Below are 27,910 nucleotides of genomic sequence, written 5' to 3' on the forward strand. Positions count from 1 at the left end.
ATCATGAACAATAAATACACAGATATTTTATACTTTAAAGCTAATACAGTCTTTGGGGTTTACATAAATATCTCACTTTATTTTCATACAAAGTCTGAATAAGAGATATTTTTATAATTAATTTGAATTGTTACCATCCCATATATTCTTAACATTGTGAGGCATATTATGCTCAAAAAATGTGCAAAGATCATAATATATATCTAAGAAAACAGCTTTTTCTCACTTTCCTCTTCTTGCTATTACTGAGTTAATTTTACCAGAGTTAGAAAATCACTGATTGCTAGCCTTTAATTTATAATTCCACTAAGTTATATAATTATTACTCAGAGATTACAGGGAAGCAAATTTCTTTAATCCAACATAATGATGTATAACCATGGATAATGTTGTTGTTCAGTTGCTCACCTCTGTCCCACTCTTTGCGACCCCATGGAAAGCAGCACATAGTCTTCCCTGCCACTATCTCCCCAAGACTGCTCAAATTCATGTCCATTGAGTCAGTGATGACATCCAACCATCTCATTCTCTGTCATCACCTCCTCCTCCTGCCTTCAATCTTTCCCAGCATCAGGGTCTCTTATAATGAGTCGGCTCTTTGCATCAGGTGGCCAAAGTGTTGGAGCTTCAGCTTCAACATCAGTCCTTCCAATGAATATTCAGGACTGATTTTCTTTAGGATTGACTGGTTGGATCTCCTTGCTGTCCACAGGATTGTCAAGAGTTTTCTCCAACACCACAGTTCAAAACCATCAATTGTTTGATGCTCAGCTTTCTTTATACTCCAACTCTCACATCGATACATGACTACTGGAAAAACCATAGCTTTGACTAGACAGACCTTTGTTGACAAAGTAATGTCTCTGCTTTATAAAATGCTGTCTAGGTTTGTCATAGCTTTCCTTCCAAGGAGCAAGCACCTTTTAATTTCATGGCTGCAGTCACCATTTGCAATGATTTTGGAGCCCAAGAAACTAAAGTCTCTCACTGTTTCCATTGTTGCCCCGGCTATTTGCCATGAAGTAATGGGACCGAATGCCACGATCTTCGTTTTTTGAATGTTGACTTCAAAGGCAGCTTTTTACTCTCCTCTTTCACCTTCATCAAGAGGCTCTTTAGTACCTCTTTACTCTCTGCCATTAGGTTGGTGTCGTCTGCATATGTGAGGTTACTGATATTTCTCCTGGCAATCTTGATTCCAGCTTGAGCTTTATTCAGACTGCAATTTGCATGATGTACGCTGCATATAAGTTAAATAGGAAAGGTGACAATATATAGTATTAATGTAATTCTTTCCCAAATTTGAACCAGTCTGTTGTTCCATGTCCAATCCTAATTGTTGCTTCTTGACCTGCATGCAGGCTTCTTGGAAGGCAGGTAAGGTGGTCTAGTATTCCCATCTCTTTTAATGTGATGCTCTGTTCAGTCCAGTTCAGTCACACAGTCGTGTCCAACTCTTTGCCACTCTGTGAACCACAGCACGCCAGACCTCCCTGTCCATCACCAACTCCTAGAGTATACCCAAACTCATGTCCATTGAGTCAGTGATGCCATCCAACCATCTCATCCTCTGTCATCCCCTTCTCCTCCTGCCCTCAATCTTTCCCAGCACCAGGGTCTTTTCCAATGAGTTAGCCCTTCGCATCAGGTGGCCAAAGAGTTGGAATTTCAGCTTCAACATCAGTCCTTCCAATGAACACCCAGGGCTGATGTCCTTTAGAATGGACTGATTGGATCTCCTTGTAGTCCAAGGGACTCTCAGGAGTCTTCTCCAACACCACAGTTCAAAAGCATCAATTCTTCAGCACTCAGCTTTCTTTATAGTCCAACTCTCTATCCATACATGACTACTGGAAAAACCATAGCCTTGACTAGACATACCTTTCTTGGCAAAGTAATGTCTCTGCTTTTTAATATGTTGTCTAGGTTGGTCATAACTTTCCTTCCAAGAAGTAAGCATCTTCTAATTACATGGCTACAATCACCATCTGTAGTGATTCTGGAGCCCAGAAAAATAAAGTCAGCCACTGTTTCCACTGTCTCCCCATCTATTTGCCATGAAATGATGGGATCGGATGCCATGATCTTAGTTTTCTGAATGTTGAGCTTTCAGCCAACTTTTTCACTCTACTCTTTCACTTTCATCAAGAGGCTCCTTAGTTCTTCTTTGCTTTCTGCCATAAAGGTGGTATCATGTGCATATCTGAGGTTATTTATATTTCTCCTGGCAATCTTGATTCCAGCTTGTGCTTCATCCAGCCCAGCATTTCTCATGATGTACTCTGCATATAAGTTAAATAAGCAGGGTGACAATATATAGCCTTGACATACTCCTTTTCCTATTGGGAACCAGTCTATTATTCCATGTCCAGTTCTAACTGTTGCTTCCTGACCTGCATACAGGTTTCTCAAGAGGCTGGTCAGGTGGTCTGGTATTCCCATCTATTTCAGAATTTTCCACAGCTTATTGTGATCCACACAGTCAAAGGCTTTGGCATAGTCAATAAAGCAGAAATAGATGTTTTTTTGGAACTCTCTTGCTTTTTCGATGATCCAGCAGATGTTGGCAATTTGATCTCTAGTTCCTCTGCCTTTTCTAAAACCAGCTTGAACATCTGGAAGTTCATGGTTCATGTATTGCTGAAGCCTGGCTTGGAGAATTTTGAGCATTACTTTACTAGTGTGTAAGATGAGTGCAATTGTGCAGTAGTTTGAGCATTCTTTGGCATTGCCTTTCATTGGGACTGGAATGAAAAGTGACTTTTTCCAGTCCTGTGGCCACTGGTGAGTTTTCCAAATTTGCTGGCAAATTGAGTGCAGCACTTTCACAGCATCATCTTTCAGGATTTGAAATAGCTCAACTGGAATTCCATCACCTCCACTAGCTTTGTTCGTAGTGATGCTTTCTAAGGCCCCCTTGACTTCACATTCCAGGATGTCTGGCTCTAGGTGAGTAATCACACCATTGTGATGTTCAGTAGCTCCTGGTCATTTCCAACTCTTACTCTCCATTCAAGTAGCAGAGATTATAGCGAATTAGGATTTCTGTCTTTTTCCTTTAGTTTCCATCTCATTACTTTTGAATGTTTAGTTAAAGAAAGGGAAAGGCTGAAGAAACTCTGTTTAATGTCATAAATATGAACTGATTTATTTGTGTTATTATTAAGCCAATATATCAAATGTGAAAATTGAGGCTCAGGTAAGTGAAATGACTTCTTAAAGCCCCAAGCCAAATAAGTGCTTGAGCTAAATGATTTATGAATGAAAATGGATGCTCTTTTTACTATATTGTCATAACCTTCTATGTTAATGCTGAGAAAGGTTCTATCTCATTAATGATCCTACACTTAATTATAATCTTATTTATCTTTAGCAATAGAGAGTCATAATATAACATTCACATCTACAGTAAGAGTAGATTCCAAATCCACTGTGTGTAAATGAAGGTATCAAAAATATTTAAAACAAAACTAACTTTGGGATCTTAGGGAAAAGTCTGGCCTGAGGCTCTCCTCAGACACTAAAGTTTGCTCTATAAGTACACATCAGGATTAGAAACAGACCTGGCATGAGGTCTTTTCTTTATCCTGCCAAATTTTAAATCCAGCAGTTACCCTGAAAACTAGTCTGGGATAAACAGATATTAACTTAATTGTTCTTTCTCAAAAAATTCCTGGAATTCAAATTTAAAAAGAAAGGACAGAAACATATGTGCAAGCCAATTTCTGCCCAAAGGTGAGAGTAATCAGTTAATGAAGGAGTAGAAATACTTGTTTTTAGAAATAACAATAAAATCAATATTTTTTAATGAAAGTAGTATATTATTGAACATAAATGAATGATCCTCTTTAGAAAGAAAGATGGAAGCACCCTCAGGTTATAAGTTGTAGTGATTTGCTGTAAGGTTGTTCGTGGATTAGCAGCAGATACCTCTCCATTTTTGAGCTCCTCGATTTTATTGATTGCTTTGGCTTCTATGGCTCCAGCCTTAAGTAATTGTCTTCTTTCTAATCCTTCCCTACTTTATATCTCATAGCATTTGTGTGGAACATAGAGTCTCATGGATTCTTCCCTTCCCTTTCCTTCAACCCCACTATCAACATCTCAAAGGGAGAGATTTGTTCACTAGTTAATTTTAATTACTATCAAACACAAAAGTCTTTGTTGGGTCAAACTCATGCCCAAACTCAACTCTTAAAGATATTATGTTTTCCTAGTTAATAAGATTCATATTAATCAAATGGTTACAAAAAAGCACAAAGAGTACTTCTAAAAGTGAAATGAAAAATGTGCACAGCCTATTAGGCAATCAGTGCAAGCAACTACTACCTCTTTGGAAGGAAGCTCTAAATCCTTTCAGAGTTTAGAAGATGCAGTCCTGAAAGATGTCTTCAAATGGCACCATCTTCTCATTTATGTTCCTTTTGCTCATAGGAAGTTTCTAATGCCTGTTCTACTATTGATGAAGTAAAACGTTCCAGGTATTAATATGAATAGCACTATGGAGGCATTTGTATCACTTACTGCTTTCTTTATCAGTATACTTAGCTCCTTGCAGGGGATCCCTGTGAGCTATGTCTGTTTTGGGGTCATCTTTTAATGGCTGTCAAACAAACAGTGGGTCTTGGAATATTGGACCAGAGTGAGTCTCTAAGCAAGGTGAACCACCAAGCTTTATAGAATGACTTTAATTACATCTAAATTCTTGTTAGCCTAATTCTTGTGCTTCTAAAATAAAATAACTTAACCAATCTAAAATGACAGTTTTTTTTTTTTCTGATAACAAATAGGCTATGATTTAACTGGTATTTTAAGTTCACCTCAAAAGAAATTTGCCAGAATATAAATCTCTAATCTAAAAAAAGAGTAAGGAACTAATGCTTTGAATAAAGCAGTTTCTCAAGAATTTTCCAGTCCAATTATACAATACATGTCACAACAATATTAAAAGAAAACAGAACTGCAATGATCAGACCCCACAGACTCCTTCAAGTAACCAAGTGATGAAGGCTGAAGTGCTCCTGCATATGTTCTTGGAGAAAATGAATCAGATTATCCATTTTTAGGTGAAAACTGAACTCTGACATTTAATGATACAATAGAATCATGTAGAATCATGAACTGCTTAGACCTGGAAGAAATTTCAGGGTTAATACAGTTCAATATTTTCTATTTTATTCTCCAATAGACCAATAGTCTATTGAGATTATTTTATTTCTCACAAAAAGTCACAGGGGTCAACTATATTTTCAAATATTGCATATTTTCTCCCCTTTCCTCTGGTTAGAATAACCGTTTGCTCCTTCATGCAATAAATTCCTGTCCTGCTAAAATTGAATACAGTCCATCAGCTCTGCTAAGAAGTCTTGACTCTACCAATAAAGGTGGTCATGTCATCTTCTTTGCTTCTAGAATACTGTTTATGTGTCTACTATAGTGCAGGTGGCGTTTTCATTGTAGTTATCCATTAGCAAGACTATTTTCACTGAGACAACTAGCTTATTAATTTGGTTAGAGGAATCTTAAATATGTACCTCTGATATGAAGGAGGGGGTTCCACAAGTGGAATGATTTAATAAATGCATCCTAGAAATGCACCAGTTGAACATTACCACTTTTAACAGTGATGAAACTCATTTGCTAAGTTACTATAAGACATACTGACAATATACAGCACATGTAATTAAGATAAGATTTGAGGACTTAACTTTGAGAAACTAAGACTCAACACATCTTAGATAAGTTGTTGAATAATATTCAGGCAGTAACCACCTCTGTGGCAATCAGTGGCTTATAACATAGTTCATTTATTTTAAGGAGAAATAAAAATTCTACAGCATATCTCTACTTCTCCATCTCTCTGATCTCTTAGATGCAGACAGTACTTCCTTATGTCTGATAGGATGTCTGCTTACTGTCAGCTCTGCTCCTAAGTCAGCCATGAAGGTATCTATTTTTTGGAGGTGATTCAACCTCACAATTTTTTCCTCTTCTCTTCTAAATCTTTGAAGCAACTGCACTGACCAGATGTGTTTTTAATGATCCTATACCTATAAAGGTTCTCAGAGTCCCCAGATCAAAGAAAATCTCAATAGATTTTTCAAAGCCTATTAGAGTAATGATGTCCTTAAAAATCAAGAAATCACACACTTCCTAACAAAGGCCAGCTCAAGATACTCTCAATTATTAGAAAAGGCAAAGAGCTGAAAGAGAAGCTTAAATTTGTTAATTCAAAGGATATATATTTCTTTATCCCTGAGGGAGCTTCTTGTTAAAATGCTCCCATATAAACAATGAACCAGTACCCATTTTAATTCCTTCAGGGTTTTCCCTACAAGCTTTTCATTTCCAAAACTGCAGAGGGACCAGTACCAGCCAGGCTGGAGCAGGCATATAACTGAAGTCTTACATTGCACAATATTACACCCAGTGTTGCTCTTTCCCTTTGACAACGGAAGGAGGAACTGGAGACATGGAGACATAGATCTAGGAAGATAATGGTGTTGAAGTTATGCACATGGTCTACGAGACTGGGGACATCTGGGAAATAAGAATTGACTATAAGGAAAGAGACATGCAGGAGAATGACAATGACACCAATATGTTGACAAAGTTGAAGAAGGAAAATCAACTGATAAAAACGCTACCTTATGATGCAAATGCTATATCCTGATGTAAGATCTGTCTTTCTTGATTTTATTAAATTTCAGTTTAGGAACGGCACAGGAACAGGTAGAAAATAACACAGGAAAGGGTACAAAATTTTAAAATATTAAAAGCAACAGTACAGGGTTAAGGAGTAGACTTAGGGTATTCATAAGGGATGTGGAGTGATGAGCAATTCCCAAGACACAGCTCCTAGTTAACACCTTATTTGGTTATGCAAAATCTTTAAACAATAAATTGTCCTTTTCCCGGAATTAATTCATGTGACAAAACACGCTTAAAAAAGAAACAGTACAATATCCAAATGTCAAAGTCATTCACTTCTTAGAAGGTAAAAAGAGCTCTTCAGAGGAGGAAAAAAAAACATGTTTCACTGAACTTAAAAGTGTTTTCATCATTGACTTTGACATGAACGTGGTTACTTTTGAAATGAAAGTGGAGAGTAGAAAAACAAAAGGCTTTCACAACCTGATTTCAACATCTTGTTAAGTAGTGAATTTGAAGATTAATGATTCTCCTTAGCATAGCTGTATTGTTTGTTCTTAAAAATATATTTTTTGGATAGGTAATCCCTACATATGCAGCTTCCTCTGTGGCTCAGTGGTAAAGAATCCATCTGCAACACAGGAGACTTGGAGACAGAGGTTCAATCCCTGGGTTGGGAAGCTCCCCTGGAGGGGGAAATGAAAACCCCCTCCAGAACTCTTGACTGAACAATCCCATGGAAAGAGGAGACTGGTGGGCTACTGCCCATGGGATGGAAAACACACACACACACATAGATATACACACACATATATATATATAAAATCAAGCATTATTTTATATATACATATACATATACACACACACATATATATATACATACATACATATACACACACATATATATATATAAAATCAAGCATTATTTTATATATACATATATATATATACACACACACATATATATATAATCAGCATTCAAAAGGTAGAAAGGATATACACTGATGTGTCTTTTTCTCAATCTTGCTCCCAGAGGTTGGTTTCATTCCCCCAAACAAAACACCATCACGAGTTACAAGTTACTATTATATATGACCAAATATACTACGTGTGTGTGTGTGTGTGTATGAGCAGTCATTCACTTCTTTGAGTTTATTGAAAGTTTACACAATTGCTAACTAGGAATTAAAAAAAGAGAAATATTAGTGAAATCAAGAGTACATTTTTTTTTAAGTACATATTTTTAGGTTTTATAGAATCTTTAGAAACTTTAACTACAGTAGTCCCTCCTTATCCATGGTTTTGCTTTTCTTGGTTTCAGCTTTTTGAGGTCTAAAAACTTTAAGTGGAAAATTCCAGAAAAAATTCATAAGCTTTAATTTGCATCTCATTCAAAGTAGTGCGACGAAATCTTTCACTGTTCAGCCTGCAAGGTGATTCATCCTTTTGTCCATCAGAACCACACCCACTAGTCTCTTAGAAGCCATCTAGCTGCCAAAATTTTACAAGTGCTTGTATTCAAGGAAGCTTATTTTACTTAATAATAAGTCTAAAGTGCAAGAGTAGTGATACTGGCAATTCGGATATTCTCTTACTGTTCCTAATTTACAAACTTTATTATAGGGATGCATGTATATATATAAAAAAAGGAACCCTGTGTATACACAGGATTTGGTACTATCTCCAGTTTCAAGCATATAGTGGGCATCTTGGAACATACCCTTCTTGAAAGAGAGAGAACTGCTATATTTTAACCCTTACATTAAAACGGTGACATTATCACAAACTACATGATTTCTTTCATGGGTTAAAGTAGGAAATATATAACAAAATTTTGCATTTAAAAAATCTTGTCTTTAATGTTTCATACAATTCAATATAACTCTTGCAACTCCATGCTGTTGGAGTGTCAATGATTTCCCCGGAATAAGCAACACGTGCCCTTTTCTGCTAGCAGAACTGGTCTCTCTTTGGTTCTGAGCCTCCCATCCGTAGACACAGGAGCCCTTGACATTACCACTGCAGGACACAACAATTTCTAGATCTAATGACATACTTGCTACTATTTGGATTAGAATTTGGGGCACCAGTTTTGGTTGAAAATGGGTGTTGTTTACTGGGTCTGAGATTCTATCTTCGTAGTGTTTCTCATAGGCCAAGCTTTAGACATAAGCTCTTAAACAGGCATCCTGTCACTGTGCCCAGGACTGGCATTTCTCAAGGGTCAGCTGGTGTCTCTGCATGGCTCGACATATTACTTGTGCCTAAATCCCCAATGATGGCACTCTTCTGTCTATAGAAAATACTGGTAACTTTGCAGAGAGGTAGATTATTTGGCCAAACTGTTGTTGGTGACTATACTTTCTAAATACTGTTTCTCTCTACGCTCCTACCACGTTGTACTGACAGCATCTATGACTAGGTCTATCTTGGTATAGACATGTCGAGTTTAAACCTTCCATGCCTTTTTATGGTTAACCGAATCATATCCAGATATGTCCAAGTGAGAACACCAAAGCATAGATTTACAATAGCTAGGGCAAGGAGGAAACCGAAATGTCCATCAACAGGGGAATAGATAAAGAAGATGTAGTGTGTTTGATATAAATATATAAAATTGAATATTATTCTACTATAAAAAGGAATGAAATTATGTTATTTGGAGAGATGTGGATAAACCTAGAGACTGTTATACAGAGTGAAGTAAGTCAGAAAGAAAAATAAATATTGTACATTAATGCATCTAGAATCTAGAAAAGTGGTAAAGACAATCTTATTTGCAAAGCAGAAATAGAGACACGAACATAGAGAACAAATGTCTACATACCAAGGGGGAAGGTAGGGGAATGAACTGGGAAGTTAGGATTGACATATATATATATATACTATTGTGATTGATGTATATACACATAGTAATGTCTATGCATAAAATAGATAACTAATGAGAACCTACTGTATAGCACAGGGAAGTCCTTGCTCTCTGGTGACCTAAACGGGAAGGAAATCAAAAAAGGGGGATAGTGTATGTATGGCTAATTCAGTTTGCTCTATAGCAGTGTAAAGTAACCATACAAGACAACTAAATAATAACTAAACTAACAACTAAATAGAACAACTAACTCAATAACAACTAACTGAATAAAAATAAATAATTTTGAAAATAAGAATGCCAAAGCATTAGTCATGAAATAATGATTGCCACTGAAAATATAATGTAATAGAAGGGAATAAAATGAATCCATCTACCAACTATCTAGAGTCCACGGAATAGAAAACACCATAAAGCAATAGCAGTGTTGCCTTAACTTCCCATTATTCATATATGAACTTTCACTTCAGAAACAGAGTTCAAATACTTCATTTCAAGGTAATTTGATTTGCTTTCCTTCTGGGAGAAACTATGGCTTGGTAAAGGGTTTGGGCTGGATTCAATCCTAGCTCTGACTCTTACAAGCTATGCAAACTCAGGCAAATTACTTAAGTCTCTAGACAAGAACTTATTCAGCTAGAAAATAGGAATAACAATAGTAATATCATCTACCTCGTTGGATTGCTGTGAAGGCTAAGTGAAAGTGAAGTCGCTCAGTTGTGTCCGACTCTTGGCGACCCCTACCAGGTTCCTCCGTCCATGGGATTTTCAAGGCAAGAGTACTGGAGTGGGTTGCCATTTCCGACTCCAGGGTATCTCCTTGATCCAGGGTTCGAACCCAGGTCTCCCACATTGTAGGCAGACGCTTTTACCATCTAAGTCACCAGGGAAGTCCCTGTGAAGGCTATATGAGATGTAAAACGTGGTGTTCCAAGGCATAAGATATAACCAAATAAATATCAGCTGTAATTAGATGAGTGTATGGGTGTGTTCATATTTATTGGGCAAGAACATTAATTTTGGCTCAAAAAAGAAGCAAGGGAATGTAGAGCTTTTCATTTACCAGAAAAACCTCATAAACGTTATGTGGCTCGTGAACAAAAAAATGTACTATTGATACTATATAATATACACTACTGACACTGTGTATAAAACAGGTAACTAATGAAGACCTACTCTGTAGCACAGGGAACTCTACTCAATGCTCTGTGGTGACCTAAATTGAAAGGAAATCCAAATAAGAGAGGAGATATGTATGTGTGTATATATATATAGCTGATTCACTTTGCTGCATAGCAGAAACTAAGACAAAATCGTAAAGTTACTATACTCTAATGAAATTTACTTTCAAAAAAGAGTAAACTATAACTACGGATCAGGCATTAGCAAAGGTGTTTTATGATTACTTTCTCATTGTAACTCTCCATAAGGTAGAAATTATTGTCCTAACTGTTTGAGATGGAGAAACTAGTAAGTTCCATCAGGTTGCCCACAGCTCTGACGGTAGAAAGCAGCTGGGCCTGCGTTCAGATATCTGACAGCCAGAACACAGCCACGTCTCAAGGATACCCAGCCTACGCTCTGCTCTGGAATCACTGCTTTCTCTTGCCTTTCAGCCTGCTAAGGACAGTAAAGAAGTCCTTTCCTCACTTTACTGTGCATCGTGGGGAAAAGGCTCTATCACAAATGGTGGTTTAGGTAGGAAAATAAACTTGGATTCAGCAAATTAACTTTCAGCGTAGCTTCCAACGACTAAGGCCTCAGACTATTAAATTTGGAATGTCAGCAGCACGCTCTAGCAAAGAACAACAGCTGCTGCTGGATCCCAAGCCACAGAGCAACAGCAGCTGTAGCATCTGGACCAGCAGATACCAAAGCTGCCTCAGTAAATAAGGAAAAAGTCCCCTTGCAATCTGACCCTCCAGAATCTGCTCCCCAAGTTTGCTCTGGGTGGCTCAAAGGTCCCGACACAAAGGAGGCAAATGGCACATTTTCTTTAAATATCCGTTCAGGCAGGAGGCTGTGACCTTTACTCTCTACTGGTGGAATGGATGCTAACATTACCAGCTGGAAGTAAATGGAGATTTTAATTGAAACACATGCAACTACCTACAAGGGAGGGGGGTGCAAACAAGAGAGTCTTTCTAAGTTATCTAATGAGCACCCAGCATGGCTCAGCTTCCCACAAATGATCCTCCATTATCCTGGGCTTGTTTTGCAAACAAATACTCAAAAAGAAAACCTTTCTGCTCTTGTACATTTGGCCCCTTTTCCCAATACCAGTTCTGTTAGCTAATGTAAAACACAAAGTGTTACTCAGGAGCCAGTTTACTTTTGTTTCCTGAGGTAATGGAAAAGAAAACAATATTGGGACAAAAGCATTACAGTTGAAAAAAAATACAACAGGTTACTGGATATAGTAAAATATGCAATTATTGATATAAATGTGTGAACACATTTTTGTTTACTCTTAATACTTTGAAAAAATATCCTCTATTCCTCAGACCCTAATATTCCAATGGGGGAAATTAATTATATTCTTTATTTTTTTTAATTATATTCTTTAAATTTAGTATCTGATCACCTAGTAAAAAGAAAGGTCTTCGTCATCGTCACTTAATTTGGATCGCTGAATATCTAGCAAGATAGTTTATTCTGTGTACTCAAGTTTGTTTAGATGTCAAAAAAAAATTTGTGGGGAAAAAACCATTATTAGTCACCACTGCTCAAGCTAATTAGCCTTTCTAAAGGCTACTGTTGCTTTATGAGACATTGTCTGTAAGGTTAAGATATTTGACAACAATCATCTGTCCTTAATTATTCTTCAAATACTAAGAAAGATGATTTAAAATGAAGCTAATGGGCAATGAGAGAAGAGAATAAAGCCACACTTAGGGTTTTACATTAGCAAGAAAAACAGCCAGCTTTCTGCTCTGTTATCTAGGTAGCTTTTATTAAGCTCCCAAGAAATCATAGTGCTATGCTATTGAACAAAATTCTCATAAAGAAGGAAAACATATTGTTGATTTCTTTTTTGTTTTTACAAAAAAAATCTAGTCTTTAACTTTGCCTAAAACTGATGACCTTTAGAACATATTTCATTCAAATGAGGAATGGAACAGAGCAGAAATGGATTCATCCAACAAAGGGTCCTGAATGAAGAACCTTAGTCAGGAGATGGCTGCATTCCCTGAATCAAGGGCTGGCATTTTCTGTCGACTGTGTAGTGAAGGAACAGCATTACTCATTGGCAAGAAATCCATTTAGGTGTGCAGGTGATGCGCGGGTGATGTTTATGCTAAGGAATCTTAATGTCTTGGCCTCTTAAAGAACTCTACACAAATAGACTTGGTTCAATATTAACCACAGTGATGAACCTGGGGATAAGAGATACTATTAGTCATCCAGTGATGCAGCCTTCATCCACCATTGGCAACCAGCCAAGAGCACACCACACTATTGTGGATCAGTCCATTTCTAATAATGTGAACCAACGGAGATTTCCATTGCCTTTAAGGATTACGCATTTTAAGTGAGGATTTAAGGTTGCTAAAAAGCAACTCTGAAAAACCAATAGTAACTTAATAAGCACTATATAAATGGGCAATAAGTAAATATGCATATCTTTACATAATGTAGACTTCTTAGCAGAGCTCCTGAGGCTCTGGGGTTTTCAATGATGGGAAGGATTTGAGTGCACAGAGATGTTTGTATTCATCCATCCCCAATGATCTATATACTAAGTCAGTTGCATACGAAATTGTTACTGAGAAAATTTACCTCATTACATGAAGAGGGCAATTATCATTAGTTATGAGTCTACCACAGTTGCTGACTGGAATACTTGTTGCAGGGTCATTATCCTATATGCTTGCATGTAATATTGCTGGGGGGAAACTTTATGTTAGATATTTGGAACAGAAATGTAACAATTCATGAAATATAACAATGTGAAATTTAACAAGTTCAAATACCGATTAGCTTTTGAAATTGGGATCTGACACAATTGTGAGAAAATTTCCACAAGACAAATCATTTCATAGGCTGAGGTATGGTGTATACGGAAGGGCCTTATGAAAGGTAACGTTCATTTTATAATCAGGTGAGCCATTTAACAATTTTTGGGACTTAGCAAAGACGACATGCAAATTTGTGAAGTGTTTCACATTTTTTTAGCCTGCCCTAGCGGCTCAGTGGTAAAGAACACACCCGCAATGCAGGAGACACAGTTTCAATCCCTGGGTTGGGAAGATGTCCTGGGGGGGAGGGGGGCGGTGCGGAATGGCAACCCACTCCAGTATTCTTGACTGGAAAATCCCATGGACAGAGGAGTCTGGCGAGCTACAGTCCATGGGGTTGCAAAGAGCCGAACATGACTTAGAAACTACAACAAACGACAGTAAGACACATTCACTGTCATGAGGAACCTGAAAGTAAGATACTAGAACAGTTTATGTTTAAACCTACCGTTCCCCATACATCACTGTTGAAACTTTGAGTAGAACCAACATTTTAGCAGTCCTCTTGCAAAGCAGTCTCATACACACACTACACGTGAAAGAAACTCACAGATGCCTGGAAGTTTACTGTTTATTTACAAATATTATTATACAGGCCCTAACACTGAAGGATCTAAGGAATCAGCGGAATTCATTTTGTTCTCTAATCCACATGCCTGCTGTCAGCCATTAATTAAACAGAACAAACCGCACAGGGTAAACTCTGTAAGTTGTTGCTCAACAGGGATTTTAACTTTTGTCGACAGAACTTCAAGATCAACAGTCAACTCGATTATTTAAATGAAAATAAATAAGAAAACCCATTGATTTTCAGAGAATAGAAGCATTTCCCCACTTTTTTAGCATACACAAGGCCCTTAACAATGGGTCCAGCTCCTCTTTCATTCAAGTATCCTTTGTCCACCAACAGAATTAAGCCTGAATCGCCAGATTCCCCGCCTCCACACCTTCCCTCACATTTCCACATCCTTTCTTTTTTTTTTTTTTCATTTATTTTTATTAGTTGGAGGCTAATTACTTTACAATATTGTAGTGGTTTTTGCCATACATTGACATGAATCAGCCATGGATTTACATGTGTTCCCCATCCTGAACCCCCCTCCCACCTACCTCCTCATCCCATCTCCCTGGGTCCAAACTGATGTCCAACTCCTTCCCAACTTCCAAGAGAATTTTCATTTGATCTTTTCAGAATTGTTTTAATTTCCCCTTAATGGAGTAATTTCATTCATTTCTTCTACTTTATCTGTATTTTCACACATGGTACCAGTCTGTGTTACTGCTACTTAGATGCTTGTCTATGTGGGTTCCATGGGACTGTCAGCTCCCTATGGAAAACTAAGACCATGGCATCCGGTCCCATCACTTTATGGCAAATAGAAGGGGGAAAAGTGGAAGCAATGATAGATTTTCTTTTTTTTCTTGGAACTGTTTTCCTTAGCTCATTACTTTGTGAAGAAGATTCATCCTACTTACTTCTTTGACCTTTTCTTTAATATACATCACAATTTATTACATCCCACAAATCTTCAGAACTATGTTGTCATAATTCTGATTACACTCTCAGTAAAGAACACCAACCCAATTACAGTATTAATAAAAGTGATCCAACGTTTTATTGACCAAATGCTATAAAGGGTAGGGAAATATTATTCCCCCCAAAATAGGAAATCCCTCCCTCCCTCCTACAGGGACTGGGTTCTGCTTTTCCTTTTATATTATAAACTATTAAACATAGGAAGTAAGAGTTCCAACTTATTTTATTTATTTTATTTTTTTAGAAGTTATTTATTCAAACTCTCATGAGAAATCAAATATTTGTATTACTATATTTTTACCTCAGTGTCCTCAGAGATCAGATTTTCTTCCACAAGTGGGCCAAAATTTAAAGTAACTTTAACTTTTTTAATGCCTTAAGTTAAATTAGCCAAGTGTTCTATAAAAAGCATATAATACTTTAAAATTTAAAAATGCTATTAAAAATAAATTACATACTTGGCTTCAGAAAACATCCTGTAAGCCACAAAAAAAAAAAAAAATAGAGAAAAAAAATTGAACTGCATTTTCTAGATTGTGAAAAATAAGTATTTGTTAGATCCTATAAACTAGAAAATAAAAGAGGAAAAGGAAAATTTGTAGTTCACAAATTTTTTTTAAAAAAATCAACTGCAGTATAATTTGGCCTGCAAAACGTTACATGAGTTGTGGATCTGGCATGCAATTCAGTGTCAAAATCAGAAGAAAAAAAGAGAATCTTGAATAAGGAATAAAAAAAGGAAAAACACCATTTGGTCAATAAATGCTTGAATCCTACCTTACATACTGTGGACCTTTTATTGGCAGCCCTTAAACTGACCTTAACAGGACAGAGAAAAGATTGAAAAGCTTCTGTCATTCTTATCTGCCTCAGCCCTACATCCTGATAACTGATCTCTCAACTCCACTTACCCAGGGATACTCAAAGGGTGCTGACCCAGAGAAGTGAGATGCTTAAGCAAAACGAAGATTTCTAAATCCCAAAGGAACCATAGAATCACAAACTACACTGTTTGAAATTGAAAGAGGACTAACACAGCTTAAAAAATTACTATGAAGTGACAGTAATCAAGGCATTATAGCAATGGCATAAGGAGAGACAAATAGAGAGCTCAGAAATATATCCTTACTTATAGGGTTATTTGACTTTTAATGAAAACATCAAAACAGTCCAATAAAGAAAGGAACTGTTCTAATGTTTAAAAAGTGTTTTTTAAAAAATTTCCAGAGTTTGAGCACACAAATCTCTGTGTTAACTGGTCCTTTGAGAGACTCTTGCCTCTTAATCCCTCCTTACTCACATGTATAAACCTCTGTATGTATGTATGTGTGTGTGAGTGTACTCATCGCACTTTTTGAGCTAAGGTTCTCCTTCCACTCCAAATAAAGACCATCTTCATTCAGGGAATTTAAAATTAGTTCTATTAAATCCACTGGAATAAATGCTGCTGAAATCAAATATGACTTCCAGGTTTATGGACCCTCAGAGTTAATAGATAACTGAAATTCAAGGCTTCCTATTTTCTTCTGTCGCATTTATTATAGGAGCTTAAGTAATTCATCTGACTGGTCTGTGCCCTTGGGTCTGTGCGGGTTGGTGCCACAGTCAAACAACACTGCAGCATTGTTAAATATGTTCCATATTAAGTCAAGTCTAGGAAGATAAAATAGAAATAGGAGACCTAATCTCTATACTTAATGAGCTTAGACTTCAACAGGGAATAGATCATACTTTTTTTTTCAAGAATACTATTAAAAGAACACTAAATAAGTGAAACTGATAAGGTGTCAACTTCATAAGCACCGAAGGGAAGGAGATAAGACGGCAAGAGAACAAAAACTTGTAGTGACTACACACTGTTCTTTCAAAAGCAGAAAATATGCGAAGAAATTTTCAGAAATAAAAAATAGGTGGAGAAGTACAGTTTCTTCCAACATGGAAAAGCCTTGAAGGCCCAATTTCCTGCTATCTTCCTTCAAAGTTTGCCTTTCATTTTCAAGTTGTTTGGATTCAATTAAACCACTAGGTAGGGAGGATACAGTATGAAGATCATGTATTACTATATATAATCATCTGAAGAATAATATTTGTCTATTTAATGAATATTAAAAAACCTTTTGAAAGAATAATAAATGGAAAATTCTGAAACTGTAATGGATGATTTTTTCCCTACAATTTCTCTGAGTGTCATGAATCATGCAAGCTTATTAGCTAAATCTATGTCTGCATGTGAGATTAGGATTCTCCCCCTTTTTAATGGAATAAAGGGAATCACATGGAATTAATTGTTTAGACACACAGTCTTTTCCTTTGGATTTGCTAAAAGGCCAAACACACAGAGCTCATGATGGTTGTGCTTCAACTAAGAATCATTGGAAGATTACCTAGTGATATAGAAATATTATTTATAATGCATTTATAATCTATGTTTTACATTTTCTTCTGAATCTTGCCAAAGTTTGTGTTGGAATAATCTCCTTGTCTTGGTGTCCATATACCTTCTAACCAAGAGTTTGACATTTTGAATCACAATTAATAGGAACATCTAAGGATTAAGCCTCATTTCACAGGCCTGTTCTTGCAGATAAACTACAGATGCCAGTTCTAGCAACACAATAATAAAATGTTGGGTAGAAGCAGAAGCTAAGTGGCCCTGATTTGAGTTAAAAGATCTATAAATTGTGTTCATCTCTGCAATTTGAAAATGGCATGTTGAATTTACTATTTAAAACATTTAAAACTAGTAAAAACATTTACTATTGTTGAAATGGCAAGACATAAGAATGGCAATATCCACTGACACTGTTCTGCATTCAGAATGAATTCACAGTTTGGAAATCCTCAGTTCCGCCTGTGCTTAAGTCAGTTCTCTCCTTAAACAAATATTAATTACAGACATTTGGGAGTCATCCAAAATTGAGAACATTATAAGAAAGCCCCATGGACTCACCAACCAGTTTCAACCACGATAATTTTTATGCCCATCTTGTTCCTTCTATCTGTCCACCTCAGGGACTCCATCAGGACAAGGTATGCCATTTGAAATAAAGATTCACCTGCATAGTTTTCTTCTGAATCTTAAAAAAGCACATAAACATTTTTCTTATTCATTTACCATGTTATTTGCTTGGAAAAGGGAGGTCTTATATTGTCTCAGTGAATGAAGAAAGCCCAGTTTTTATTCCAATTTCACACCACTTGAGAAAGGTCAAGAGCTTCTTCATACAAAATTTCAGCTGAAGAGTTAGGACTTACACCATTCCGCATTGCACATCACACCTAACAGGAGATAATGAAGTTTCCATTGACTTTATACACACCACACAACTGAACCAGTCTACACTGAGCTACTGCATTCCCAGGTCTGGGGACCAAAATTTTTCCACCAAACTCTAATTTATATCACCATTAAATATTTTTCTTGATTTTCATTAAAATAAGAAAACCTGTTTTCTCTAACCAGTGGCAGATCAATTTAACTGAAATAAAATTTCTCTTATAATTTAGTCATGCTTACTCAAAGGATTAGTGAGCCACTGTCAGGGAAAAGATACTTGTCTGCTCATTAACATTCATGACCAAGAACCCTTCTGGTAGGCTGGTTTCAGCCTCTGATAGAGAAATACTTAAAAGAACTTGGCTCGTCTGTGAAACAGCTGCTCAGCAAAGCCACCATGCAAGGGAATTGGTGATAATAAGCTGATAATATTACAACTATACTGGAAGCATAATGTTTTCAGTTACTCTGAGGTATGTGGTAGTGGGGTAAGAATTAGAAAATGATTGGGAGTCCATCACAAAGGACACAAAGCTACTGATCAGCAGTATTTTCTTAGTTTTGAAAGATCTGCCCTAAGAGAAGAAAGAGAGACAGAGAGAGAAAGGAAGGAAGAAAGGAAGGAGGTTCCACTTATACAAAGATCAGGGTTCTTCATGCCCTGAATTGAAAGAGTCTTCAACCATGCAAGGACCATTTATTCCAACACCCCGCACACGGATGGCATTTGAGATTTATAAATCTATTTACTAATTCTGGCAAAACCCAATCCCTGACTAGGTGATTCTTGATTTTGGAAGGGCTACCCTTTGGGAAAACTGTCAGATTACTTTCCAATGCCAGAGAGACCATTTCTCTAATTTCTAAAACCCAATTCAACACATTCTGACTTCCATAGTAGTGTCATCCAGATGAAATACATATCACTGATATGTATGTATTCAGTCACTTCAGTTCAGTTCAGTCGCTCAGTCGTGTCCAACTCTCTGCGACCCCATAGACTGTAGCCTGCCAGGCTCCTCTGGCCATGGGATTTTCCAGTCTAGAATACTGGCACGGGTTGCCACGCCTTCCTCCACAGGATCTTACCAACCCAGAGATGGAATCCACATCTCCTAGCTCTCCTGCATTGCAGGCAGACTCTTTACTGCTGAGCCAGCAGGGAAGCCCATATATCTCTGATATACTGGCCCAGCAATGTTCAAGGAGGCATTTGGGTAACTACATCGGATGCTGATTAACATGATAACCCTTATGAAATTACAGTTAACATGTTATTCTGGTCAATCATTGGGGGGGGGGTAGTAACATAAGAAATGGAAATATCACATCTATGTATTCTTGAATAATATCAAGAAAGTGGTGTGTGTGTCCTGAGTGTATTTGTTAATGTGCTAGGATATAGGAGGTAGTCTGTAACACGTGTGTTTGACTAACTGTGCTTTATTTGGGAAATAATTATTGCTCTTGAATTACTAGAAAACTCTGCCTTCCTCCCCACCTTTGCCCACCTGCCAAAAATACATATATCACAAGTCAACGTGAAAGGTAAAACATTATTTAAGGAATAGCAAGAAGTCGTCAGCCAGGACTGTGGTAGGTTATGATGTAGAAATATTTACTCCTTTCTTCACCTCCAGCTCCTTCGGGGTTAAACACTCCCTGCCCATCAATGGTGGGAATGACCACAAGATCTGTTTTGGCCAATGGGAGCTGAGAAGACAACCTGCTAATTCTAACTTAGGCTTTAAGGGGCATCATGCTTCTACTTATGTAATACAGTCGCCAGACTCCACCATGAGAATAATGTAGATAGAGAGCTACTTCCAAAAAACGTCTAGAACAGACCGGATCAAATCCACAGTTTAGAGGCAGCCTCTTTGAGCACAGGCCTGAAACAGCCAAACTCTAGCTACCCAAAGACACACTCAAGGAAAAAGAGAAGCTTCTTACTTATGCCTTGAAATGCTGTGGTTGGTTGCTATAAAACAACAGCAGACTGATACAGGAACAAAAATGTTTCTACAGATTATTTACATCATGAATGTATGCCAAATGTCGATAAATTAACACTGTTGAGGGGAATCAATTGTAATTATGTTGGCATGTCCCAAGGACTTTGTGGACAATGCAAACAAGATGGATGCCTATACTTCCTCCTGCCACCTGCCTCCTGGCTCCTCTTTAACCTTCACAACTTTAAGTCATTCTTTAAGGGTCCAGGGTGTTCCATCTTCTACAAGTCTTCTCTTGTTGTTGTTCAGTCGCTCAGTTGTGTCTGACTCCTTTGCGACCCCATGGACTGCAGCCCTCCAGGTTCCTCTGTTCATGGGATTACTCAGGCAAGAAGATTGGAGTGGGTGGCCAGTTCCTGCTCCATGGGATCTTCACAACTCAGGGATTAAACCCATGTCTCTGCATTGGCAGGCAGGTTCTTTACCACTGAGCCACCAGGGAAGCCCTATCACAGCAAGCACTATTCACTTATATGTTTGATTTCCTTCTCTAGTGTCCCAATAAAATACTTGACTGCTTCCAGTTTTCTCTGGACTTCCACTATATGGCAGAGTCAATTCTGGCTTCCTTAGAGTTAGCTTTACATGGATGTCTAGACCCCCAACAAGGTAAACTCTGTGATGCACTGACCATATTTCTGTCATTATTAGTCATCTTTGTAAGTACTAGACCCTTAGCTAGATGTCTTTATACAATAGGTTCTGAATAAATGTTTCCAAATTGAAATCTCACTCACACACAGACAGACAGACACACACAGACAGACAGACAGACAGACACATATACCCCATCCATGTGACAGGAAATATAGAAGACTCTGCTACCATAAGGAAATCTACTTGGGGATTTTTGCTTTTCAAATAAGTATATTCTGTGAGAAAATTAGGCCATATTTTAAAGATATCATTACATTATTGTCATCTCTACAGCATATAGATGAGAAATGATATTTAAAAAAAAACACAAGCAGATTTGCAGCATAAAAATATTATGGCGCCATGTATAAATTATTTCCGCATTCAGTCAAAATAAGAATTCTGAGGGCGTTACCATGGAATAAGTTCTTTGGGAGGATGGAAATTACTGCTCAACTTTTTTTTTTCTTTTTATTTTGCTTTTAAAAATGTACTTGCTGCCAAGATCTCTGGACAAATGTATATCATAAAAATACATAAATAAAAACCACAAAGAAAGTAAAATAATAAGACCAAGAACACACTAAACAAAAACATCATATTGAGACTCAGATATGAATAAATACCAGCTCAAATAAATATAAAGAAAAAATTGCCAAAGTAATATATCCCTTCAACTAAATTTTTCAGTTTCTGAATAATCCATATTCCATATATGACTCTGGAGAATAGGGTGCTTGTGCTTACATCAGGATAGAAGCTACCAGGGCTTCATGAGGTGAGGAGAATAAATAACATGCCTTCATTGATTTAATAGCTTTTTTGACACAAAACACTCATGTACCTTTAATTTAGGGACAATATTCAATTAAACACTGATGCTGCCTTTTCCAAAAATATGGCTGGATTCTTTAGCCACCAATATCACAATTTCCTTGTTGAAAGAAAATCAGTAATTTTTAGCCAATGTCCACTGAAAACAAATAAAAGCTGAGCTAGAATTTCAACCAAATATCGACTTGCTATCATATTACTATTTATAAGTCTGATGTAAGTCAAGAGCATCAGGTTACAGTCTTGGTTTCATCATTCTTGGTGGAAACTTGGCAAGTCGTTTACTCTCTCCAGGCTCCAAGCTCCTTGGGAGCTGGACTATATTTAGGTGAGTAATTTTCTTTTCTTTCTTTAAGGATTTTTTTTTTTAAATCTCTTTCCACATTTTTCTGTAAGACATTTCCACCTCTTCCCCACAATTACTGGGAGTAACTGGTGGTGGGAGATAGAGGAAAAGATGCTGCTGATGGTGAAATCTCAGCACATTTGGGGACTAGAGAACACGAGGGAGATTATGGGGCGGTTGTGACTAAGAGCAAGCACCCAGGAGGGCTCAGCCTGGGACAGGGTGCTGACTCTGCAACTGAGAGTCTACGTAGCTCTGCACTGCAGCTCACTGCTGGTAAACAGGCTGCCGTCTGTACTGGGCGAGGAACATGGCCAGATGTTGCATATTATTACCATTCCTATTATCAAAGGATTTGGTTGCCCTCCACTTTCCTAGGATCCTAACAAATTTGAAGCAAGACAGCCACTGGGATTTGGACACAGATGCCAATCGGACAGGTTGGGCAGTTACTAAACACCAAAATGCTAGGAAAATGAGTGGGTACACAAAGATGTCACTCTTTTTATCTTTATATGATCCATTTGTTTGTATATTTCTGGCTATCTGGGGTACTTGGCAAAAGTGAGAAAGGCCCTAAGTCAGGGAATAGAATTGTGATCATTCTTCCAGGTGTACCTGGCTGGCCTTCATCCATAATTTTAACCACTGGGGTGTGCTGGAAAATCTAGGCTTGGCTGCAGAGCAAACTGAGAGCATCCCCGTGTCTGAGAATCAGCGGTGGGCAGGTTCTGGCCAACAGGTGAGGGGTTCGCAGGGATGTGTAATGCCAAGCAGAGGTGGAGATTTGGCCAGAAAAGGGAGAACAAACAAACAAATAAAAATCATGTAAGACACTTGGAAGAGTACTGGTGCCAAGGATATAAACTTGTATATACAATCATCATATTTCAACTCTATATTTAAAGGGGGGGGGGAATCTACTCATCTATAAGGAAATTCACTGCTGAAGAGTGAAAATTTCTACAATTGGTTTTATATACTTTTTCAATTCATTGCCTCACAGCTACCCTTTTTTTCTATTCATTGATTCACAGCAATACATTTTTAGCTAATGGGGCTAGGGAGCAAAGCTGGGCCCTTTTAGGAGATTGGGGAAAATTCATAGTCATTCAAGTTTAGCTTCCAACCAGGCAATGAATATTTATAATTTTATACAGTATCTACTAAATATTACCAAAGATATTAATAGAAAAGGGGAAAGAATATGACAATACATGTAATGTTATGTTCTGTTAAACGTTTCTGAATTTCAAATTTTAAAAGTCACCTCTACCACAAAATGACAAGCTAAATGGAATAAAAACATTTCTAGCATAATGACTAGACTGTAGACTAATGATTAACTGTGATTGAATCTAGCCACTCTGAATAGAGTTTGGACTTGAATCACATATATTAGGTACAATTTAAATTGTTGCTGTACTTATTGAAAATAGGAAGGTAAGTGGCCACCTTCTTATATGATACAGTCCTCTTTCATATAATAAAGAACACAGAACCAACAAAGATGCCTAAAATCCAAATGAGAAATCAAGATCTCTGAGAAAGTGGGACCAGAGGCAGAGATGCAAAATGAACACTTTAGGTCAAGAGATTCCAGCAATCATGCAAAATGACTCAGAATAGGAAGCGACTAAAAATAAAGCTCCTCAAAGCACCATCAGGTTCATCCAGGAATACAAAATCCAAACAATAACATTCCACAAGATCCCAGGAAGGCGTCCTGTGCACACCAGCTGATAGTCATCACTAAATACCACCAGGAAATGGTTAAAAAAGTGTTAAGGGAACAAATGGAAAACTGCCCTCATGAATGTACCAGCATTCCTGAAAGGTGACTTAGCAGGATTGCTTTTGTGGGATAAAAAGATAAATCATACAATTGCATGGATGACCTTCATGAAATTGCTCAAAGGGCAGAAATTATCATGAGGACTAATTTTTATAAGTTTTGAAGACAACTCTTCAGAAACTAAGCTCACCAGATCCTATCTATATTTCGGGGAAAAAAAATAGCTGAAAGCTTCCTTAAAAAATACCTTAACTTCTCTCCCATCCCAGCCTAATGCAACAACAATGAAACGCACTGTTGTTAAAGAATTCATCACCCCCATGTCAGATCAAATCTTAGCAAAATCAATGTCCTGTCAAATCAACTAACATAAGACCCTTAAGCACACTAGAACAATTTAGAACATACCTGTAAAGATAGAGACACAGAGAGAGAGAAAGAAAGAAAGAGAGAGTGTTTTTTTTAATAGGAGAAACACATCTGGGTTTAATAATTATAAATCCACAGATATTGAAAGTCATTGATGGACGAATACAGGAAGTACCTGACTCAGTCTTGTTGAATAGCTTTACTCATTATTAAAAAAAAAACAACAAAAATCTACCTTAAGTCTAATATTTTTATTTAAAGGAATATATGTTACATAACATGGGCTTCCCCAGAGGTTCAGCGGTAAAGAATCCACCTGCAATGCAAGAGACACAGGTTTGATCCCTGGATCAGGAAGATCTCCTGCAGGAGGGCATGGCAACCTACTCCAGTATTCTTGCCTAGAGAATCCCATGGACAGAATTACCTGGCGGGCTACAGTCCATAGGGTGGCAGAGAGTTGGACACGACTAAAGTGACTGAGCTTGCACGCATGCACAACGTGAATACTGCCCTGGGATTACTCCTACTTAATTTTGGAGCACAACTTTATAAAAGCACTAAGAGCTGTTTTCTAAAGATATAGGTCGAAGTCAGAGCAGCAGGTCACCCTCCCCTGCTTTCTGTAACACAGGATAACACATCTCAATTTGTTTCAATTTGAAGTAATCCTGTACATTATAGTTCCTCAAGAACAGAGCCCCTTCAGGGCTCCTAAAAGTCACTGGATTTGTAATCTGTAAATCAAGGCCAACTCCCAAGTCCTTGCTAGTTGCGCTCAAGGGAACAATAGTCACAGCATCATATCTAAATAAAGAGTTACTTTTATATACACCCTCACATACAGTTGAAAGCAGAGTGAGAGAAAGAGGAAGAACATGAAAACGCTGAAATATACTTGCAACAATATAAATCCCTTTCACTTCCACAGAAAATGTCACATAATCTTGATTTTAGAACCTGGAGGACTAATCTAAGAGACATTGGTGCAGCCAATTTAAAGCAGCCACCAAGCAGAACATTTTATCTACTACAGAGAGAGAAAGAAAAAAAAAAAAAGATAAACTTAGCAAGATTTTTCTGAACCAGCTTTGTTGTGCATTGATTGGGAAGGATGGAGGAAATGAATGGCTGTTCTGTTTCTGTCATGCAATTTCCTAAGACCAAGGCACTCAGGAAAGGGTCCCTACAATTTGAAAGTCTGGTTTACAAGGAGCCATAGTAAGGGGCATTCATTTCACAGAGCACTGACAACACCTCACTACCCAAGAATATTTATCTTTATCGTTATCATTATTCATTCAGTTGATAAAAGTCAGATTGCTCTTGAAAATCTTTCTGAGGCTCTGATGGGAAAATCCAACATGAATCCTACTCATACTTATTTTTGCTCATTGTGTTTTCTAATACAAAATGTTTATTTAACAAACAGAATATAGAAATGAAGTCAATTGCTTATAATCAGGAAATCAATGAAGGGTCAAAACCTTCTGCCAGACGATTTCAACTACAATATAAAATGCAGTTACTTACATTACAAGAAAGGTACATTCTAAAACAAAGGAGTCTACATCAACTGGCACTTAAAACAAGTCTGTCCTCTTAAAAGTGACGTTCTATTTCAAATAATTTTAAATGACATTTAATGACTTCAAGGCCCTAGATGGAAACTGAAGACGAGCTATGGTGTGACAAAAGCTGACTTAGAATCACTCTGATAATGAAAATGTAAGCCAAAATCATTCCAAATAAATCTCACAGGCAAACTGCAAATGCCACACAGCTCTTTGTTAACTCAGGTTTTGCCAAACTGTCAAGAGTGCTCACGGCTTTCCTAAAAATAGACACAGGTATAAATGTTTAAGAAGGAAAGAAAAGCTTCCACTTAAAGCAAATGTCTTCCATATAGGATCAAGAATCTAGCACCGCAAAGCACACCCAGTCCAAGGAGAAGGAAAAGCTGTCGCCTACCGTCAAACTTCTTGTGCCTGGACACGAACGTGGTGCGCACAAAGTGGCTTGTCCCCTCCACCAGGTTTTCAAACTCCAGCTTGCTCTGTTGACTGAGCTTGTCTTCCATTTCCGTGGTACAGCACGTGTACTCTTGAGGACAGATTCTTAAGTGTTCTCCTGCAAGAAGGAAGGAAATGTCAGCACAGAATGATCAGGCCTTCAGGGTGTTTGTTTCTCTGGCATTTCCCTCAAATACTGGGGTCTCTGTTTCACCAGCCCCTCAGTCCTGTCCATGGACTTTTATCTGGGCCGTGGGGTGTCTACCATTCCAAATACTCCAGACTCAAGTTGAACCTGAGCCCACAGTCTGATAGTCTCTGTGCTCCCCAATAAATTCATGTGTTGAATCCTAACCCCCAAGGTGACGATGTTAGGAGATGGGGCCTTAGGGAAGTGTTTAGGTCATGAATGGGATTGGCACCCACACTCAAGACCTAGAGAAGAGTCCCCCAAGAGACCGAGCTTGCCCTTTCTGCCACATGGGAACACAGCCAAAAGATGGGGTCTTGAATCAGGGAGTAGACCCTTACCAGGCACTGAATCCACAAGTGATGTGATCTTAAACTATCCAGCCTCTGGAAATATGAGAAGTAGATGTTTGCTATTTATAAGCCACCCAGTTTATGGTATTTCTGTTGTAGCACCCAAAGTGACTAAGAGACCTGATATTTAGTTTCAGCCCCTGTCACATAAGTAGAGGTACATTAAAGACTTCAGAAGGCCACAGGGTCCCTGCTTTTATTTGAAATGTACCAAGTAACAACAGGTGACAAGAGATGCAACACAGTTATAAGTGTGCTTATCTTTAGAAACCTCGAGTGAGGCAAGAAACAGTCAGCCCATCACCATAGACTGTTAGACGGTGAGGGCAAGAAGAGATGGCAATCATTCACTGAGTTCCGTGTCTGCCCGTCCGACCGTCAGAACGCATCAGCCTTCCTCCCTGGGAGACCAAGTGTGATTTTACTGGCAGGTCTCCCATGCCACGCGTTCCCTTGGTTGACATTCCTTGTCAGAGAGAAATGTCTCCTGCAAGGGGAAAGACGCCGATGGGTTTAATTAATGCTTATGTCGTAGGGAAATGTAAAGTAAAAGCTAATGAAAGCCTTGGGTTTAATTCGATAGATTTATCTCTGGATATACTGGGCCGCTTCTTTTGACAATATTGCTTTCTTCAGTGCTCTTCGCAAGTGGAAGCCAAACCCTGGCTTGCTTCATGAAATTAAAATGGTCTGTTATTGCATAAAATGTGAATTTCCAATTGATTCAGCTCCGTTAGTGTCAAAAATGTTTAAGAGAGCCAGTGGAGGGAAGAAGGAAAATCCACCCAACATTTTGCTAAATAAAACCAACAAATTGCCCCTGTGATTAAAATCACCGTAGGGCATGGAGAAAGCAAATGAACAGAGTACTTGATGTGGTGATTAAAATTCATTTATCATGTTTAACAGCACTTATGTAAAATTATGTCCCATGTGAAGTATAGGGTGCCTGTCTCATGATTCTTCATGAAGTTGGATGCTTTCATGCCTACTTAAAACAACCTCAG

General features: G+C 37.8%; 1 protein-coding gene and 1 long non-coding RNA gene across 2 annotated transcripts in view; one reads left to right on the top strand and one right to left on the bottom strand.

Moving 5' to 3' along the window:
- Positions 1-27,910, bottom strand: part of GPC6 (glypican 6) — a 1,184,501-nt gene that overhangs the window by 865,388 nt on the left and 291,203 nt on the right. The window contains exon 2 of the mRNA XM_043478329.1: positions 26,320-26,478. Within this exon, the coding sequence (XP_043334264.1) occupies positions 26,320-26,478 (159 nt within the window). The remainder of the gene's footprint in view (positions 1-26,319; positions 26,479-27,910) is intronic.
- LOC122447629 lies at positions 22,099-26,351 on the top strand. The gene is made up of 2 exons (XR_006271313.1): positions 22,099-22,166; positions 26,258-26,351. It is a non-coding gene; the product is annotated as an uncharacterized LOC122447629 (long non-coding RNA).

Source organism: Cervus canadensis, chromosome 9, assembly GCF_019320065.1.
Source record: "Cervus canadensis isolate Bull #8, Minnesota chromosome 9, ASM1932006v1, whole genome shotgun sequence".
Taxonomy (NCBI): Eukaryota; Metazoa; Chordata; class Mammalia; order Artiodactyla; family Cervidae; genus Cervus; species Cervus canadensis.